The following is a 20261-nucleotide window of genomic DNA, read 5'->3' as shown; positions in this document are numbered from 1 at the left end:
GAGGGAAAATGTGCTGCTCTGAGCAAATTCTACGAGCTGCTATGAATTTACTCTAACGTGCTGTCTATACAAACAGTGCTATCGGTTGCATTACTCCGGCTGGCTTCACACGAATACGGTAAGCCCCTTGGGAGTGTTCCCATCCATGTGGTCAAAATTCCTAGCACAGCAGTTCTGTGCTGCCTTGGCCCACTACCAGGGCCCTTAAAGAACACCGAGAGAGATGTCCACAGTCTGTCTGGGATGCATGTTTGTCGGATGATCACCCGGGGTCTATGAGCAACCCCCAGAATAAGAGAACACGCCTGCTTGCTGCCCACCCCCGTTCTTAAACAGTACGTCGTGAACTATCCTCCGGTTCTGCCATTTGCCAAGGTTTTCTGTTCCCAGAGAGGAGCGCTAATAGTCTACGCTCTTCCATATAAAACATTTTTATGGCTTCTGCCTAACAGGGAACTTTTCATTTAAAAACACTTAAAAGTATTTCCATTCCAACCTATTTGTTTATATACAAATGCATTTTTATTTTGTTTGAACAGAACAAAGGAGGTTGAAAATATTAGCATATACAACAAACTTCTGGTTTATAAACAAAGGTATTTAGTGGCAAAATGCTCCTAACTGACATTCAAGTTTGCTTCATTAGGCCTGATGGACAAGAGTGCTCAGGAAAGCTTAAGTTGCATAAGTTGTACAGGGTATTAACTCCTATAAAAGACTTTTGAGCTTAGGAAACATTCTGAAGAAGTATCAAAGGCAAATACGATACAGAGCTTTCCTTCAAACATTCCTTAACAAAAACAGTCTTTGGTATAAACCATCATGTAATTAAAGGCATTAGTAATATTGCATTAATACAAAAGTCAAGCTACTAAACCGTGATTTAAAAAGCTTGTGATGAAAGGCTGAACTATGAGTTGATAAAAGACCTTCCACAAGGAAAGCTGAAAGGCCCTCTGGAGTTCGAGTTCACCCAAACCGAGCGTGGGGCAAGGCACCCGGGCTGAGGGGGTGGCGTTCCTTCCCGTCTGGCTGCAGCTACTCCACTTTAAAGATTAGGTGACGATCGGGGCACCGGGCGGTCGGCCACCAGGCAAGCGCCATGAAGGGTGTGCTCAGGAGCTTCGCTGCTCCTGGCAGTGGCAGAGAAGTCCCCGAAAGGCCATGCTTGCTGTGCATTTTCCATGTCAACTGAACCCGGGAGAGGACGCCGCAGCGAGGCCCCAGGAAGCGAGCTTGTAAGCAAGTGCTGCCTGGCCTGTCTGCTCGCCCAGAGGGCATGCGTGCGCAGGCCTCCGCGCAGGATTTCTGCCGCATGCATGCGTGGGATCGCGGCAACATCACCGTTTCTCTGCTAATGCCCGAGCAACGCAGCAGTTGGGCCGATCGATGCCCGTTAGGCGCATCTGCTCAAGGCAAACGTGCTCGTTCATTAGCATCTGTGGAGCTTGCGTGGGAAATACCCTGCAGCGTTGGGCCCTACGTCATCCGGTCGTGATCGGTCCTCGAGGAGGGCTAGCCCTCACTTGCCCGAAAGAGGCCGCCTCGGTTGGCTGCGGATGGGGTTTTGCCACAAGGCGTGTAAGGCCTGAAGTGAGGATGGTCGCCAAAGCCTCCCGGGAAATCTGCTATCGTACCTCCAATGCCTCCCTTTGGTTATTAGCTCAGAAAAGCGAGAAGATGCTCCACTACTAGAGGTAGAGCAGAGCAGGCGCATCTCAGACAACCCCTTGTGTTCTCCTATTGCTGCCTTGAGCAAGCTCAACTAGAAGTTTGAGGCGAGCGAGTGCACGAACCGGTGGCCTCAAGGGCAGGGAGCAGCTACCCTTCGCCTCCCCTGCTGGCGTGATGCACGGGAGGCGCGGCTGCCCCCACACCGCGGCTGGCATGCAACTGCTCTCAGCAGGGAGCACTGGTCAAGTTCAACCCCGCAAGGCACTGAGCCAACTTCACTGGTAGTCAGGGGAGATTTATTCCCAGTCTGATGGCTCACAGGTGACTCTTGGGCAGAAAAAAGCCAGTGGCCTCAGCTTCTGAGCACAGCACCTGCTTCCCCCAACCAAGGGAAATGTTGGGGAGGAAACTTTTAAACACACCTAGCCACACACCTGTTTAGAAAGAAAAGGGAGCAGAAAACAGAAACCCCGGACTACTTTGTTTTCTGATTGTCCCTCACAACAGCTAAGTGAAAAAAGAGCATCCCAGAGTTTCAATCCAAGCTAAAGAGAAATCCTCATAAATCGCCTTGTATAGAAACCTGTGGAATATACAGTGCATAACGGAGCAGGGGATGGGGAAGCATAGTGTTATGAAAACAGATCCAAAACACCCTTGTCAGCAAGAGAGAGAGAGAAGCAGCCATTCTGGAGTCTAACTATGGTGAGGTTACATACCAAAAGAGCGTGAGCTCAACCCATGGTTAAACTCCTTTAGAATGGCGCTTCGTGGGACTCGTTTAACCTTCGCAGCACCTTTTAGCCGTTACGAAACTCTCTCTGCTTCACAAGGGATCCCATTGCAAAAGCCAATGCCTAGGGAAAGGACAGGCTCTTTACTGGTACCAAGGAGTTTTCCGGACCCAGCGCAGAGTAAATCCAGCATCTGTTCTAATCTTAATAGAGGCAGCTTCGGCTTCTCGGACCGTCTCCTTCACCGACTGCATCAAGTTCTGGGCATTGTGAACCAGCATCTCAGTGGCCTGCAGGAGGGAGAGAGGGGGAAAGGGTTCGAAACACAGTTTTGGAAGACCAGCCTTCTTGCTTGTATCCATAGCTTGGCTTTTGGCTACGGGACTAGCTGAGGACAAGCCACAATGCCTCAACAGCCTGAAGCCAAAGACTCCATTTGTGTGTAATGGTGCCAAAGGGGATGCAGTCAGGCATCTGGAATATTCCACACTCGATTGGCCAGCTGCGTTGCCGCCTGACATTCACACCTGAACACTGAGTGTTACCTGTGGGTTAAATGGTGGGTTACTATTAAATTAGGAGAATCTGATTCTCCCTGACTGCAAAGAAACCAAATGCACGGAAAATGCCAGTGCTGGTGAAGAACTTCAAACAGATGAGAGGGATTCTTCCCATAAACAAAAACCTGGAGGCCCTTTGAGGACTCGGTTGTGGCCCCTTCACAGCGCGACCCAAGCAGTATTTCCACCAAGCATACGCGCCACAAAAAGCGCACCCGCAACTAGACGGACCGTGCACTCGGAGAAGCACTTTGCTTGGTAGCATCCACTCATCCTTTTCTCAGTGTCCATGTCAGAAAACATTCTGGATACATCCTGGGTGTGAAGAGGCCCTTATACATAAGTGCCCCTTTTTTAAAATTTTAGGAGGCAGAAGATGAGTGGAAAAGAGGAGACCCTGGAGGCAGCGCCTGCTCTCTCCAAGGGCCCGTTGCCCATGCGGCAGGCAACCCAGGCGCTGCATCCGCCCCATGAAAGGCAGTCGGGGACATCACCTGCTCGGACTCCTCGTCACTGATGTTAGTCCGGCCCAGCATCGTTGCCTTGACCGTGGAGAGAATCTTGAGCTGTGTGCTGATGGTTGGGATTCGCTCGCAGACCTGAACAGAGACAGAATTGCAAGCTGCTCAAACCGCCCAATTGCGGGACTGTTTTCTGCCACACGGGAAACCTTCAAGGCGCAACTGGGCAGCCCTCCGAGTGGGAGGGTGTGATGTGGTGCCCTGCAACAGCAGGGGGGCGGACGCGATGGCCTTCATGCCCTCTTCCAACTCTACTATTCTAGGATTCTCAAGGAATGGCTGGCTAGCACTGCTCAGGGGGGACGGGTCCCCCAAGGGGCATCCTTAAAAAGAGGAGGGGGATGAGAATAAGCAGGCACTGGCCGTTTCCCCGGAGAGGGGCCAGCTCAAATCCGAGCCATGCTTGCTTCCCTTTGGCAGGAGGGGAGCCGTTCAGGGAAGGTGCTGCCGGGGGGCGGGGGGGGGGAGTGCAGGCAGGCAGGCTCTGCAATCATTTTACCGCAGCCTTTGACCCTCCCAAGCTTCCAGAGAAGCTTCCACTCCAAGCATTCAGAGAACTGCCTCTTGTTGGAAGGGCCCACCAGGCCAAGCTGGCCGCACAAGCAACCGTCTCTTCTCGGCCCCTCTGCTCTCTCGCGTGGCGGTGAAACTGCAGGTGCCGATGGGCCGGGCACCCAGATCATCCAGTCGCTCGGGGAACAAAACTGCCCATGGTGCATTTGGCCGAGATTAAAAAATGGGGCAGGAATTGGCGGAAAAAGTGGGACCTCAGTGAGGACTGTTGTACCAAGTCTAAATGCTGCTGGGGAGCTGTGCCAGCTTTACTGAAGCACCGGAACCCGATGATCCCAAGCGGGCAGCGAGGAACCAACTGCGAAGGGGTGCTGAACGTCACCCACGAACGTCCACCAGCCAGTCCATCCCTGGCCGGCACGCTTGCAGGATTTACAGGAGGGCTCCTGCTCCAGGCAGTCACGTCCCACACCTCTCGGTTCCCTGCCTTCTCCAGGTGGAGCTCACCTGCAGGAGGTTTGTCCGGATGCGTTTGTCGGTGCACTGCTTCGCCACCTCTTTGGCCAGCCGCGTCACTTCATCCGAAGCCTTCGCGATGTCCTTGGCACACTGGATGAGGGCCCGCTTGTTCCCGCTGCCGCCTCTCACCAAGCGCGACATCTCGGCCATGAGAAGCGCCATCCGCTTGGCGGCTGCAATGATGTCATTGCCCTGGAAAAGGAGGTGAGCGGCCGTGAAAGGCGGGGACCGAGACGGCGCTGCAGGCTGCCCCCCACATTCCACAAGCGAGCCCTCGCTCTGGAAAGATGGGGTGGGGGCGCGTTCTGTGCAGTGCCCCTGCTTCTCCGCGAAGAGCGCAGCCCATCTCACACAAAGGCCAGGGGTGAAAGAGTTTCTCTCCCAAAACTCGGTGAAATCAAGCTTCAGCCAACCCCGCCCCACCCCCAAATGGTGAACACAGAAGGTTAGTTTTCCTGCAGAAGTGAAAGTGACTAAGTTCAGACCAGGTAAACTTTCTCAGTTAGAAATTGACTGTTTTAATAAGGATGCAAGGAAGTGTCTTAAAGCAAGTTTAAAGCATCCAGTTATGACGGTGAATATCCTTAATATGCAAACAGACAAGTATATGTGGCAGTGAAATTTTACAGTTTATTTTTTATTGCACGTATTATATTATATTATTTATTTATTTAAAACTTTTTTAGGCCGTCCCTTACTGTGTTCTGGGGACGGTTTCACAATAAGACAAAATAGAATAAAGCACAGCATCTTTATCTTTTTAAAGACTTTTCCAGGTATGGAAAGCGATCTGTTACACAGTCGCCCTGTGGAGGAAGTGACACCCAGGTCTTCCAAAGGAAAAACCAAGAGGGTGTGCAGCATTCAAATCAACTAATCAATCCTTTTGATTAACTACACTCCAAATGTATAGATTAATTGGGCAGCAGCATTTTAAAATGGTTATCTTTGGTAGAAGGTTTCCAAAAGTGAGAGAGGCTGGCCCACCTTCAAAGAGGCCCTCCTCCTTCCATGCCAGAGGAGCGGCTTCTTCCAAGATGCTACGCTGTGGCCATATTCAGAAATTCTTTCTTCTGGGTGAGCTTTTCTTCATAGGCAAACACATTCAAATTTAATGTATTAGTCAGGGAACCCTACCACTATATCAACTAAGTCTTCTTTCCCCAGAAAGAGTTACCGGAAGAACTACTGGAGTACAATCCGACACTGAAATAAACCTTGCTGAGTTCAGTGGGGTTTACTCCCAGGAACGTGTGTTCAGGATGGTAAAGCTTAGAATAAAATTGAACTTCCTTCAGTGGAGAAAAGGAAAGACATCTGACATAGTTTATCCGCAGCAACATGTCGTGGGTTAATTAAGCCTGAAAGCCAGCTGCATCCAGGGTTCATTCGTGCCAGTAACAAGCTGGCTTGTTTCAGGGAAACTATGGCTGAGATTAACCACAGTTCCTCATGTTTGGGTGAAAGGGTAAGTGGCAGTCATCCAAAAATGGGAGCAAACGCTTCCCATCTCCTCCTTGCAGCCACTCTGCAGGGGATGACGGGGAAAGAACAGCAGCCCGAAGTTCACTGTAGCTCAATCCCATCATGACAAGCCCAGGTTTATTATGTACCCAAGCAGCAATTCAAGGGGAATGTCTGATTTTAACACTAACGCTATCAGGCACTGTTTTGAGATGAGGTTCTGTATTTACTGAGGGACGCTGTAAGCTGGCATTATTTGAAATATGATGGCTGTAAGAATTTTCAAATCCAAGCAATCGGTTGTTAGAGTTTTTAATTACGCAGTGAGGCTACGAAGAGTGCGGAGTTAATGTGACAGGTTGACCTGCCCAGCTGAAAGAAGCCAATCCTTGCAGCATGAGGGGCAGACTCCCCACCTTGGCGTTTATGCGACAGAAAAGGCAGCACAAAAACCAGGATGCAAACGTTCCGGAGAGCCGCATTTGGCAGCAGCGGCCCGTCCAAGACTCGTTTTGGAACGGTACACAGAGAGGGCCGTGTGCGCACACAAGCGGGATCGGCACGCACAGGGGCAGCCATGCGTGGACTGACACAGGTATTGTGGTGCCCTGTCCCTTGGTGAGTGTGAGCCAGGCCGGCCAGCAAGGGCTCCCTGCTGGGCAATGATCCAAGGAACCCGCGGAAAGATCAGTCCTTTCGATCCCCGGTGCAGCCTCATGGTCAGGGCAGAGGTGGTCGCGATGGGAGGCCGGCCAGGTGGCCGCACACGTGGGGTGAGGCAGGGAAGGGGAAGGAGAGCAGGAGGGAGCGCTGCTCCCAGAAGCACAATCCAGCAGCAGGTCTCCCTGCACACGCCACCCCTTCGATGAAAGGGGGGCTGGGCTGCACCCCACCCTAAGTGGCCCGTGGGGAGACAGCCTCTGGATCTGCGGCCAGGTGCCGGCCAGTCTTGGCCTGCTGCTGTGTCCATTACTCAGTGGGAAGACACAGGAGGCAGGGAGGAAGGCAGGCGGGCCAGATTTGGGCGGAGGGCCTATACACGCACACCCGCTCCCCGCCCGGCCCACGGCCACAGCACAGCCACACGGCATCCTCGCAGCATGCGTGTCCCCAACGTGAGGAGGTGTCCCAGCATCCTGGAAAAGCCCTGCCAGTGCCCGGTGGCAGCCAGCCCCTTTCCATCTCTGCCGCAGACCACGGAGTGCCATCCACCCCGTGCTGGAGAAGGAGAATGAAGCCCGCGCGCCACGAAGTCTGAACTTAGCGACTCAGGCACCCAGCACGGCCCGACGCCCTTTCCCGCGGCCAGCCCTTTACACACAGCCAAGTGCGAAAGTGCAGCTCCAACTGCTTGGCAAGACTGTCACGGGAAGCCATTCCTCGTCTGGCCAAGGTTACCGCGGCGACACTGATGAAGAGGCATAAAGCACACCGATGCGGGTTAAATGGCGGTGGTGGCGCTGGCGACCGCTCCCTCACCACCCGAACGTTACGGAGAGGGCGTTGGCCGTGGCTTCACAGGTAGGCAGGCGTCTTTGGGGCTGCGTTTTGAAGGCCTTTCCAGTCACCACTGCCCTGAAGGGGCAGGTTAGGCCGAGGACAGCAGAGCGAGAAAGCCTCATTAAGGAGGAGGCTAACACAGGAAGGCGTGCGCCAAACGAAGCCGTACCCTGGCCCAGCAAGACTTGTGAAGCCACTCTCAATCCTCGACAATGAAATGCAGACACACTCCAGTTCATTCCACTCCAAAAGAAAAGAAAACGAAACGAAACAGAATGAGGCCCGGCGAGGGTCGGGAGTGATGCAGACGTGCCAGCGTTCCAAAATGGCTGGATGCAACGCGGGTCAGCCGCCCGGGGAGCCGGGGCGGAGGCAGTACCTTACTGGACCACTTGGTGGCTTCCCGGTGGAGAGACTGGGCAGCGGCCAGCATGGGCTGGTTAACGGGCTGGTTGGCTGGGATGAGCAGCAGCTCAGGCTCGTAATCCTCTTCCATGTCGGAGGGGAGCGCGAACTCAACGTCGGCCTCCGCCCCCTCCTGAGCTGCATCTACGGCAGCCGCAGGGCCTTCCTTAACCTCAGCGGCCACAGCAGGCTTTGCGGCAGGGCAGGGAGGATGGAGAAACAGGGACAGTTAGTAGACGAAGCAGGACCCGGTCAAAGGGCAGGAGCCACGCTGGCTTGGAGCGTTCCCCACCCCGGACGCGAGGGGAGCTGGGGACAGTTCGAGGGGGGTGCTTGGTCTGGGAATTGGCAACATGTTCCAGGAGTTTAGGAAAGATTTGTTTTCCTCTTCCGACCTCTTTGCAAGGTCTAGCGTTTCACCACAACATTCTTTTCTGGCAAGACAATAGCGCCGTGGCACAAAGCCCAAGCAGATGCGACAGGGACAGATGACAGAGGGCCGCGAGATGGAAACGTCAGTGATGCTGATCGAGCACAGAGAGAACTGCCAGAAAAGCCAGCGGCCACCTCTTGCTCCCTTAAGAAAGGGAGAGCACAGAGACCACCCCAGCGCAGGCCCCGGGGAGGTGGCCCACCACTTCCGGGCACGGCGGGGTGCCAGTGAGGGTGCCGGGCAGGGAGAGCCAGCTCTGCATCACGGAGCGGGAGTCCTGGGTGCCCCGGCCCCCGAAGCCTGGCTGAGGAGGAGGAGGGGGCCGCATGGCAGCCCTCGCACGGCCTCGTCCCAGAGAGCACCCGCTCCTTGGAACCAGGCGCATGCCAGGCGGAACGTGCCCACGTCCACCGGCCTGCGACGCAGGGGCAGGACGGGAGGCCGCGTGGGGCTTCCACCCCAGGCACAAACGTGTCTCGGTGCAAGTCATGGAAAAGACAGGACAAGGCAGGGGGCAAGCAGGGCGAAGGAGGAGCAGGAAGGGATGGAAGACGCAGGAGAGGCTGCCCATGGAAAGCCTGAATCGGTGTGTTACTTGTTAGTAGTCAGAATATGATGTCAGCAGCACACAACAAAGTCAGTCAGGAAGTTAGTGAGGTGGAGCCGGATTGTTTTGCCACAATGTTGTTTTACAAAAATCCAAATAAGGATTTCTAATCATTTGCTCTGGAATCCTGGACTGCATCCTGCACGGAGAAATAAAAAACCCTGTAGAAAAAAGCACTGCCTATAAAAGTGGCTGGATCTGCCAAATATGCGGAATGCTCCTTGGGTCATTAAAGTGTCTGCAACCCACCACAATTAGGCGAATAAAAACATTCCACCCAGTGCCGAAATATATTCGAACAAATAGCCAGTCAGTGCTACTTCTTATGCTGTCCAATGAAGAATTCTATGAAACTCTAAAGTCAACACATTTTTCACAGGTCTAACAGAGATGGTTACCTTCTGCCTCATCCTCTGTGTATTATACAGCAGTCAACCAGAATTTTATGTACAATATAATAAAAGTTAAAGTAAGACTGGGGAGAGAATAGAAATGAAGCAAGGCAATTCATTCTCCATTGAAGACATCAGAAAGAAAAGGAAAATTAAACTTGCAGAACATTAAGAAGAAACATTGGCTAATTTGCAGTTTTCAGTTTTCCATCAAATTCCTAACTCACTTTAAAACCTGGAAGGTGCCTGTAATATCAATGATAACACCTACAAAATTAGATTTTAAATGCTATCGTTTTCCAGAGATGCGTCATTTTTTCACAGGTATGCCACTGAAGTTCACCAGCAAATATCTCGGGTATTGTTTTGCTTAGAACATTCATGTAAGATTCTGTTCCAGCTTTCAGAAACTAACTCGTCACAATCAGCTTGCTCATCTTGTTAAACATGAGCCAGCAGCGTGACACAACAGATAAGAAGGCAAACGCCACCCTTGGATGCATAGCCAGAAGCATGGCTTCCGGTTCTGGGCTCCACATTATAGGAGAGACATGGCCAGGTTAGATTCGGCCCAGCACAGCACCACAAGGCTGGTGGCCAGTTTGCAGGGGATGCCGTATGAGGAGAGATTGAGGGAACTGGGTCTTCTCAGCCTGGAGAAGAGGAGACCCCGAGGGGATCTTTTAGCGACTTGTAGGTATGTAAGGGGATGTCATGTGGAGGAGGGCCATGACCAGTTCTTCCCTTTGTTCCAATGGGGCAAAGCTTCAGGTTGGATGCCAGGAAGCACTTCCTGATGGTTGGGACCGCGAGGGTATGGGATGGGCTTCAACGGGAGGTGGTGGAGACCCCATCGGTGAGGGTGTTCAAGGACAGATTTCCAACTGCATGTCGGGAATTACATGCGCAGAGCCAGCTGGATCTGGGGGTCAGACTAGATGGCTTGGGACACCCCTTCCGACTCACTTTGTTTCTGTTTCTAAGAAGATACTTTGCTCAGCTTCTCTTCACAAAAGATATATTATCAGGAAGGGCTGGCAACAGCTGCACAACGACCTTGAATGAGGGGGTTGCCATGGTGGGACTCGAGGCCTCTGCTGAACCCTCCTCCGGAGATCCGTGCGAGCATTCCAGGCAGCCACGGCACGGAGATCCTGGGGGGCTCCCCTTCCTGTGCCAGTCCACGAAAGGTGGGTCTTCCAGCGCCTTTGCAATGGGACACGGGGAGGCACCGGGCGAACTGCAGCAGCCAGCAGGAAGGCCACCCGGTCCAGGACCCGGCCTCCGGAGCACAGGGTCCGGAGTGCCGATTCTAGCCGTGTGGCGGGTTTCCATGGCTCACGCTGCATTCTGTGGCTGGCCTGCACCTTCCTGCCGGCCGCTCAGTTTCACGATGGCGCTGGCAGCAGAATAACCTGGGGGTGCCCAGGTGGGGGCCAAGGGCCATCCGCAGCCCCCGGGCCACAAGCTGCCCTCTTCAGCGCCACAAGCAACACAGGCAGGGAACACGGAAGGGGCTCCATCACCTCAAGTGGCAAACTCAGCACTGGAGCCCAGAAATGCAGTCAGTTCCAGTTTGCTGCTTTTCTGACTGAAGCACTGTAAAAAAGGCCCTCGGAAAAGAGGTCCGAAGTTGCGCATTTGACTTGGGTACAGATTCATTTTCTTCCACAAAAGCTGGATTAGGATTCCAGCTTGCTTCTACTTTAAATCAAACACTTTGCTTAAGACCAGACCTTGTGTGTGTCAATGGAAAAAGAATTTTTTGGCCCCAAATGGCCCCCAAGCAAGGAAGGCGCAGCCTGGCCTGAAGCGCATGGAAAGGCTGTGACGCAGGGCTCAGCACCCTTGTTCAGGCCATAAAACCCCCCATCTCCCTCCTCATCCACATCCCCTTCCCTCCAGTCCCCCTTCCCTTGGCTGTTCTGTCACTTCTGTTTGTCCACCTGGTGGAAGGGCCTGCCCCTCTTTTCTACTGAAGTGACCCTCTTTGGAGCCAATAATGGTCTGAAAAGCAGGACAGAACTACATTCAGTATTAACGTCATCACCAAAAGCAATGAATACTCTATTATAAAAGGTTTCAATAAAATGATTCACTAAGAAGACAGCATCTCAGTACCATTCACTATACCACCCATAATATGAAAACACACTGAGGACTGCAAAATAAGGAGAAAACCATGCCACACACCCCAGCCATTCCGTAGGCACTGAGATCAGAAAGCAGGGTTTGCAACACCCGCGCTGGCTCGCAGCTTCGTCGCACTTCTTGGCTCAGTTAACTGAAACCTTGGCTCTATCGTTAAATTGTCCCCCACTAGAGATCCTGTGTCTTAACCCTTCTCATTCCAGCAAATAACCCAGAAATGAGAGCCAGTGTGGTGCAGTGGGTAAGAGCGTGGGACTGGGACTCAGGCGACCCGGGTTCGAGCCCCCACTCAGCCATGGAGCCCACTGGGTGACTCTGGGCCAGTCGCAGGCTCTCCGCCCAAGCTGCCTCTCAGGGATGCTCTTGCGTGGAGGAGAACGGTGTGAGCCACTTGGCGTTCTTAAAAAAAGCTGGGAAATAAATCTAATAAACAAACTAATGCTACCTTTTAAAAAGAACTTCTGTCATTTCACTGTCTTCCTTCCTTTATTCTTACTCTGCCAGTCAATTTTGTCACATCGGCCACATTCCGGATTTTTACCATGCATTAATGCACTGGCAAGGAATTGGTCTTGCCCCACCCGCAGCTTCCAGCCTCATGGGCAGGTTCTCAGTGCCTGAATGAAGAGTTCAGTGTCTTTTGGTGACAATGTGCGTTTAAGAAAACAGGGCGACTGTTGGATCAAAATGTACGTCTCCTCTGCTGTTCATTTATTTCATTTACAACAGATGCCCCGACGTTCTTAACTTTGGGATATGATCTGTATATAAGGTATATGGTCTCCCTGAATGATCTCTGTCTCGCGTAGTGTTCAAAATGACTTCATTCAAACCTACCAAAGCCATAAAATTGCTTTTGAAAGGACAAGGACTGGGTTCGGACAAGGTGTAAGGCTGTCTTTTGATAAAGCAGCAACGGATAAACCCAAGAGTAATGATTCGCAGGAGTGATTCATTTGCTCCCCGCACTGGCCAAGCTTCGGAGAATGGGAGGCGCACGCACGTCAGCTTCCACTGTAAAGGTACTTTAGCATGGCTACCGGCTGCTACACACCCAGACGAAATGTAAGACCAAATACATTTGGTTTCTCTCTCCATTGCTAATAAATGCATGTATCAAAGGTGCAGTCCTACAACTGAGAAAGCACAGCCACACAATCTGATTTCCCTTCTTTGCAAGCAGGCAAAACAACACAGCACGAGAAAAGATGAGCCGCTGCTGTGGATGGAAAACGGTGAACTTTTCGGGTCACGTATCCCTGCATTAAGACAAAATGGGACTGCGCTCACTTCGGCTTCCGAAGCACTGCTCCTGCCATCCACCGTGGGCTGCAGCAGCGGCTGCCTGGATTTCTCCATGGTTAGATCAGTCACAAAGCTCACGAAATGGCCATTTCCACAGGTGGCAAGAAGGGTGAACCACGATGCCTGCCCACTCGCACCTTGCACTTCTCAGAAAACACTTCCCGGACTGCAGGAGAGGAGCGGCAGTTAATTCCTGGCACCCGGGCTGCCTGGGGAGGCCTTACCTTGCTGGACCACTTCCGGGCCTCGTCGTGCAGCTGCCGGGCGGCCATCATCATGGGCTGGTTGAGCACCTCCCCGGCCTTCTGCTCCGGGAACTCCTCGTCCTTCTCCTCGGGGGGAGGGGGCCTCGGCGGGGGGACCTCACCTTCAGGCAGAGGCGGCTTCGGAGGAGCGAGTTCATCGGTGAGCTGGGGAAGAAGGGCAGCCGGTTCCGTCACACCATCCCAAAGGCAACGCTGCCATGCCCGCAACAAGCTGCCTGCGTCGGCCATTTCCAGTGTCCCGGGCCCATTTTCCAAACTCAAACCGATCACTTCTACGTTCGGCAGAACAGTGACGTCTAAAACACCTCAGCGTTCAGCTCCATTGCATCACCTTTTACAAACTGCACCAGGAAGTCTAGAAAGGGGGGGACGAACCTAGTGACGGGCAGCCCCGCCGTCTGTGTTATCTTATCATGTTGCAGATGCAGCTCTGGATCCAAAAGCCCACAGGCACTATTATTTGAATTTTCAGAACCATGAACCTACTCCCCATTGATTCAATTAGTCGGGCATTGTTCACAGGCACATTCACAACAAAGGTGTGTGCACAAAAGGGACGCATCTTATGGCGGGGCTGAGCGGCACACAATTCAAGTGGTTTTTAAAACGGCTTTCTCAGCCAAACACATGGGAGCAAGAGCCTGAGCTTTCCCCAGCGTCCTTGTGCCCGCCACTGGGGTAGAAATCCGTACATAAAGGCCAGCTCCTGGCCCCAGGGACCCCCCTCTGAACTCCGACTCAGCACCGCGCCGAAGGAATGCAAGCAGCACACGAAACCCCCTTGCAACCGCAGCAAGAAAGCAGGACTGTGCCTGAGATCTAACCTCGGTTTGAAGCAAGTTGACCCATGTAGGGGAGAGCTGAAATTCTCCCCAGACAAGCGGCTGTGGGGCAGCGGCCGTCCGGCCCAACAGCTGCCACAGCGCTGCACTTACGTGGAGATGCTCGAGGTCGGGGGGAGGTGGCGGGAAGTCTGGCTCCTGGGGCTGGAAGGCTTCTCGGACCTTGGCCACAGCCCCCAGAATCTTGTAACCAGAGTCCAGGAAGTTCTTCTGTAAACCTGGAAAATTCCAGGGCAGAGAGCATTCAGGTCGAAGCATTAAAGATTCAAAAGTTTTCCCGCAGGGGCTAAGTCATTTTTAAAGGGCCCCCAAATGAAGGCATTGACCAACAGAAATCATTGTGGGGATGCAGAGGGGCCAGGTTAGAACTCGGCAGGGCAAAGACCACACCCAAGTTGTTTGCTGCGTTTCTGTTCTGCCCCACAGCCGAAGCTCTCTGGGCAGTTTGTGATACATCTACGTTTCCGCCTTCCAGCAGTGATATTACAGGACATGGTTCCATCTAAGACGTGGGGCCGCCTGGATCGGTCCAGCTCTGTGCTCCTCCGCCCTGCTAGCCTAGCCAATGAGTCGCGCATCTGAGATGGCCTCTTTGCCCCATGCTTACCGGGGTCGGAAATATTGCCTGCCACCGCTTTGGCGTCCATCACCATGGGCGAGATGGTCTTGCTGAGGTCGTCGGAGGCAGCCTTCACGGCCTCTCGGAATTTGGGGTCCTCCGAGTTCTCGACCTCCTTCTTCGCCACCAGCAGAATCCGGTTGGCTCGCCGGGCGATGCTGGTGGCCCCCGCGACCAGCATCTGCGGCTGGATGTTGGCCATGGCCACCTTGCACTTGTCCAGGTCCTTCTTGATGGCTTCCTCCGAGGCGTCCAGCAGGGACTTGGTGTCGATGGCTTCATCCACCAGGCCTGGGGCAAGAGGCAGCGACCTTTACTTCCCCGTCGACACATGTCGCCAGGAGCCAGTGCTCCGGGGAGCCCGCCCTCGCGTCCCCGGAGAATCTCCACCCGCCTCCTGCACCGCTGGGCTTTGGCCACTAGAGGGCCTCCACTCACAACACAATGGTGCCACACACACAGATGGCATCTACATACGGAAGGGGGTTCAAGTATGAAAACATTTCCATACACCAGAAAGCGGGAAACCAGAATTCTGCCAAGCTAGATTTACACAAAAGGCGTCAGGGGATTTCAGTGCCACCGGTGCGTGTGAAAGGGAATGCCACGGGCCTTCTGGTAGAAACATTGGTGCAAAACCAAGTGCATGCACAATTTTGCCACGGCTGAAACAAGCAGCCGCTACAGGGGTGAGCTCTCTGGGTTGCAACGACTGAGCCAGGAGTGATTCAGGACAAAAGCACAGAGCAAGCCTCCCTTGAGCCCACCATGACTTCTGGGGGGCTGCCCAGCCCCCCAGGTCCTGCCCTCTCCCCTTCTTGGTGGGCCTCCCTACCTCCTCCTCCTCGTTCCCCCCTCCTCTTCCTCCCCCGTCCTCAGCTGGCCTAGCTAGGCGGGCGTCTGTCTCCAGCAGAGCGCGAACACCTGCAGGCTGGGGCGCCCGGCTCAAGCACCGTGGGGCCACGTCTTCCCCTGCTTGCTCCCTGCCCTTTGCTCTGCCACGGAGGAGCTGCCGTGGAAGCCCAGGGCATGCCCGGGATGCCACACCCCCCCAACCCTGCTGGGCCACCTCTGCTCAAGCGCCTGTCCCGCTGTGGGACCCCGAAGAGCTGGAAGCAGCACGCACCCACTGCGGCCAAGGCGTGGCTGCTGTTCTGGCCCCGGGGGTCAGGGCAGCCTGCACGGAGAAGTGGCCTGTTGCTCCGGGTCGAGGTGGACACTTCCACCAACCGCGGCTGTCTCCAGCGGAGGAAGCGGCCACGATAGGTTTGGGCTCCGCGGCTGTCAAAGCCAGGGCGGCGGGCAAGGGACACTGTACCCCGCCGTTGGCAGGATCAGGAGGGAGGGGCCGTTGAAGGCGCCCGCTCCATGTCAAACTGGCGAGGAAGCAGGCTCACCCAGCAGGTCCTCTCATTTGTGGTTTGCGGCTTCTGCCGTGGCCACGTGTCCTGAGGCGCCAAAGCCCTCTCCTTGCCGGGACCCTTCCTCGCCCCAGCTCCAAGGCACCAAGCGAGCGACGTGGCCTCTGGGAGGCGGGAGCTGCGTGTCTCGGGCGCAGGGCCTGCCCTTGCTGCTCCTCTCTGGCCGTCCGCGTGCTGCAGCAACGCCAGCCGCCTCCCGCTTTCTCCCAAAGGCTGCTTCTGCGCGTCTCCTCGCCCTTCCCTTCCCTCCTCTGCTCTTTCTCACTCTCGCCTCCTCTGCCCACCTCCCCGCCACCTCCGTCTTGCCCCTGCCTTTGTTCTCCCTTCCCTGACACAGCTGCCCCTGCCCTGGCCACCAATCCCGTGCAGCTGCGCATGCCCCCACACATCCCCGTGAACGGGGTCCCTTGCCTCGTTCCTCCCCAGCGGACTCCCGGCCAGGCCCCACCGTCTCCGGTGGCTGCCATGGGAAGGCGAGTGAGCCCTCCGCCTCCTGACACCCAAATATTATGGCACAGGGGACGGCTTGGCTGCGTTTGGCTCAAAAGCCACCGTGCCCTCCTGAGCCTCGATTCCCCATCTGTACGACAGGAAATCCGTCGCGATTCAGCTGCAGGTGCCTGGCGGCGGCTGCGCAGAAGGGGTGCGTGTGGGTCCCTGGGTGCCAGGCGAGGCCCACCCTCTGCAGGGCCCTGTGCAGAGCAGGGAGGGTCCGCACCCTCCCCACAAGCGAAATGCTATGCAGCACACCTCCCGTGCTGCTGCTCTGCATCACCGCTCTGCTGATGGCCCCCCACGTACGCCGTCCTATGAATTCGCCTTCCGAGCGCCCCACGCTCGCCTCCCTTGCAGCTCAGGTGGGTCCCCAGCCTTTCCCTCCCGTTTGATCTGCTTAACGGGATGGCACCAAGATGTTCGTCTTCCTTCTGGATCCCCCTCCAGAACCTCTCCGGACAGGCACCAATCGGATCGCTGTCTTACCTGTCATCTTCTCCACGTTATCAATCCACTGGTTCTTCATGGTCTCAAAGTGCTCGTAGGCAGCCTGGTTTCCGGGATTTCTTAGGAGGATGCGAGCCGCCGACACCACCTGCCAGTATCAGGACACCCCCTAAAGCAACACCGCAGCTGCTCGGAAGTAAACACACACCTTGCCCGCCTTTCCCAGCCTTGCTAAACTGAAAGTTAAGCCTCTCACTTGACGTGAGCGCAGGGCGACAGATTTTCTCAGGAAAATCCTAGGGCAAAGGGGCTTTATAGCACCCAAGAACACCTGAGAGTTTCCAGGGTCTCTGAAGCACACCTGTGCAGGCGATGGGCAGGAACTTGTGAGGGTCACCTGATGGAGGACTGTGCCCTGGCTCTCACCTGGGCCACTTGGCTCCATCCTGCAACTGATCTTCCAAGGACTACTGAAGTGCTCTCAAAGCAGTGAAGAACCAGCACGATTCCAGCACTGTTAGCAGCTGCTCTTGTTGAGGCCGTGGTGGGGGGCGGGGGATGCCGTTCCTCCCCCGCCGGCCCCCACACCTGGGTCTGGCTCGGCTTGAGGTCCCTTCCTCCAGCAGCATTTCCTACTGCAGCAGAACTGCTAGAATGATGGCTAGGCCCTGTCCAAGACATCTACTCAAGCACCTGGATTTCCATGGGATTTACTACTAAGCTTGACTCCCTGAGGTCGACCCATGGCTCCCTGCGTAAGACGCAGCCCTCGCTCCCAGCAGAGCCACTGGGGACATCCCAGCACGGGGGCGTCAGCACACGACGTCAGGGTGGGCTCGTTTTCTCCGCCTCCGGCTCGCGGACCCTCCAACACGGACAGTACCATCCAGTACCATTCTGCCCTGAGCTACCCAGTCCAGACCAGTTTCCCCCACTGCTTTGGCCGAGCTGCAAGCTATGATGTACTGATGTGCACTTCACAACATCCAGAACATGATGGCGTGTTTCACCTGCGACCCTCAGATGGGGCTGACATGCCTTTGCCGTGATCTGCAGCTGACTTTGGGCCACTGGAAAGGAAAACGCCGCTGGAAGGAGTCACCAGGAGAGTTTGAGACTCTACCAAGCCCATGTCAGGCTAAGAGGCTTTCCAAACGAATCGCCTTGGGATGGAAAGGCCCTGTGACTCTGAAAATGTGATTTGGGTGGACTGTTGATGCATTCCTGCCACAAATAGCATTTAGCCACTCCTCTTCATTCTTCAAAATGAGTAGAAATTAAACATGCATTTACCTATACCGGCATCTTCCAATCTGGTGCCCTAAAAACTTGTTTGATGGCAATTCCCATCATCCCCTGGCCAGCATGACTTTAGCTCTTGTCAACAGAATGGTCAACTATGCAGACCACTGCCTTGATCCGGAAAGAGCTCCGCACACCCAGCTGAGGGTTGCAGGTGGAAGGTGGCTTGGCCTGAGCTCACCTGTAAGGCACCTGGGGTGCTTCGAAGCACCCGGCGGGGGTGGGGAGGGAGAGGGGGAAGGTGCACCCCACCTGCGGTGTGAGTTCTCGCGCAGACTTCACCGTTGCCTGTATGCCTTCCACGGTGCTTTTGTTGGCCGTTCCGACTGCAGCCGCCTTGTCAGCCGTCGCGCCGAGCCGGGCGGCATGGCTCTCGAAGCCGGCTGCCCTTTCGTCGAACACCTGTGGGGGGAAATGCAGCACCGGCACCAATAAATGCAGCAACCCCAACACAGACTGTGCAGGATCCCCGGCTGAGCCGTGAGCCCTTCCGCAATTCACACAAATGCTTCCAACCACAAATAGGCACTTCAGTTACATTCTGATTTCACTGCACATCCGAATGGCTGGAGAGAACCTCCTTTATTCAAGAGCTGCAAAATTCTGCATGCAAATGTGCATACCGTCATTGTTTTACTAGCTTATCGATGGCAAGAATACAAATCGTGCAGACAAAATGAGAAAGCTGCCCATAAGCAGTTTCTTCAAAGTATAAAAAGAGCGCTAAGACGCTAAGGCATGGCAGAGTTCTTCAGAACTCTGGCTCCTGGTGCACCGCCCCGTAGCCTGTGCCAGGGTCGGCTCTGCTCCCTGGCATGGAAGGCAAAGCCCAGGAGCAGGGGCCACGCGGGGGCTTGGCCGCGGCGGTGGTGCTCTCACCTCGTCCCTGTTGGGCGCATCCGGGGGCGCCGTGGCCGCCACCGCCAGCAGCTTGATGGGGGTGGTGGTGTCACTGAACACATCAGAAACCTCCTGAGTCATGGCTTCCTGCATCCGGGACTTAAGATCCTAAAAACATGTGTGGAAAAAAGGGCTCCATCAATTAATTTGCTGTGCCAGCGTGGGGTGCAGAAGCGGACTATCCCAGCAGCTCTCTGCTCAGCCACGAAGCTGGAGTTGCAAAACAGTAAGAGGTTGTTTTAAAGAAAGCGAGCGAAGGAATCTGAACAGCCACCATGGCATGGGGGGCTGCTAGCAGCATCGGCTGCCCCACCCTCTGCAGATCGGGGCAGGGAACTGAGAAGTGCCGAGATGGGGGCCCTCGGACACCACTGTGCCCCTCCACAATTCACCTATTGCTCCACCTAGCAGGATTTAGCTAGTATCTCTAATCCACAAGGTGAAGCAGGAGCAGAGGGCGGTTTTGAGGAGAGGAGAGGAGAGAGGAGATGCTGGGCAGTTTCCTCATGGTGGCAGACTAGCCAGCTGTGTGTAAACCTCCCCAGGGATACCCAGTGCCTCCGGGACTTCAGTTTGCTGAGAACTGAGCCTTGCCGTTTCCCTAGACTTGGGGAAAATGAGCAAGCACCTGGCCAGGATGGTGGAGGCAGTGAGAGGAATGAGAACGGAGTCCACACGGCGGCAAAGGAGGGCTCCTTCCACCGGCTCAGCCAGTGATGCACGCGGCAGGGGGGGCTGCCCTCGCCATACCTTTAAGGAGTCCTGCAGCTGCGCGGCGACGGCCCGCGCCTGTGGAGACTCCCCTTCGCCCCTGGCTGCCAGATCCGCCAGCTGGGCGGCGAGCTGTTCCACACGATCACATTTGGCCAGCAGGTCCTGGCGGTACGGTCCCATCATCACGTTGGCAAGACGGCGCCCTTCGGCCACGAGCCCCCGGATCGCAGCCTGGCCTGCATCAAGAGCAATCGCCTTGCTTTATTTATGGAAGAAGGAAAAGCGGAGCAGGAATTCCACCACCCGAGAGGCCAAAGAGAAATTTTGATGGCTTTTCCTGTCCAAAAAATTACAAGCAAGTATTTCGATAGGGGACGTTTGAGGAAGAGAAAAGTGCCTTGTCCAGAACCAACTGGAGAGTCTTTGCAGATGTGAGTTTTGCAGCATGAATACCTGGCTGCGGAGCCCTTTTTAGGC

The 20261-nt window shown here is 54.8% G+C and overlaps 1 protein-coding gene across 3 annotated transcripts in view; it reads right to left on the bottom strand.

Moving 5' to 3' along the window:
• Positions 1-497: 497 nt before the first annotated feature.
• VCL (vinculin) overlaps positions 498-20261 on the bottom strand; it is a 61420-nt gene continuing 41656 nt past the window's right edge. For 2 of the 3 annotated variants that reach the window (XM_044420235.1, XM_044420236.1), the window contains exons 12-21: positions 19821-20020; positions 19050-19178; positions 18423-18572; positions 16908-17016; positions 14494-14796; positions 13980-14104; positions 13003-13188; positions 4510-4713; positions 3463-3567; positions 498-2698 (exon numbers count right to left, since the gene is read on the bottom strand). In XM_044420235.1, the coding sequence (XP_044276170.1) occupies positions 2552-2698; positions 3463-3567; positions 4510-4713; positions 13003-13188; positions 13980-14104; positions 14494-14796; positions 16908-17016; positions 18423-18572; positions 19050-19178; positions 19821-20020 (1658 nt within the window). In that variant the 3' untranslated portion in view covers positions 498-2551. Of the gene's footprint in view, positions 2699-3462; positions 3568-4509; positions 4714-7864; positions 8081-13002; positions 13189-13979; positions 14105-14493; positions 14797-16907; positions 17017-18422; positions 18573-19049; positions 19179-19820; positions 20021-20261 lie in introns of all 3 variants that reach the window. The other variant, XM_044420237.1, reaches the window with a different exon arrangement.

This window comes from Varanus komodoensis, unplaced genomic scaffold (assembly GCF_004798865.1).
Source record: "Varanus komodoensis strain SLA01 unplaced genomic scaffold, ASM479886v1 scaffold11, whole genome shotgun sequence".
In the NCBI taxonomy this organism is placed as follows: Eukaryota; Metazoa; Chordata; class Lepidosauria; order Squamata; family Varanidae; genus Varanus; species Varanus komodoensis.
Note: the sequence above shows the minus strand (reverse complement) of the source record. Positions and strands in the feature narration are given on the sequence as shown.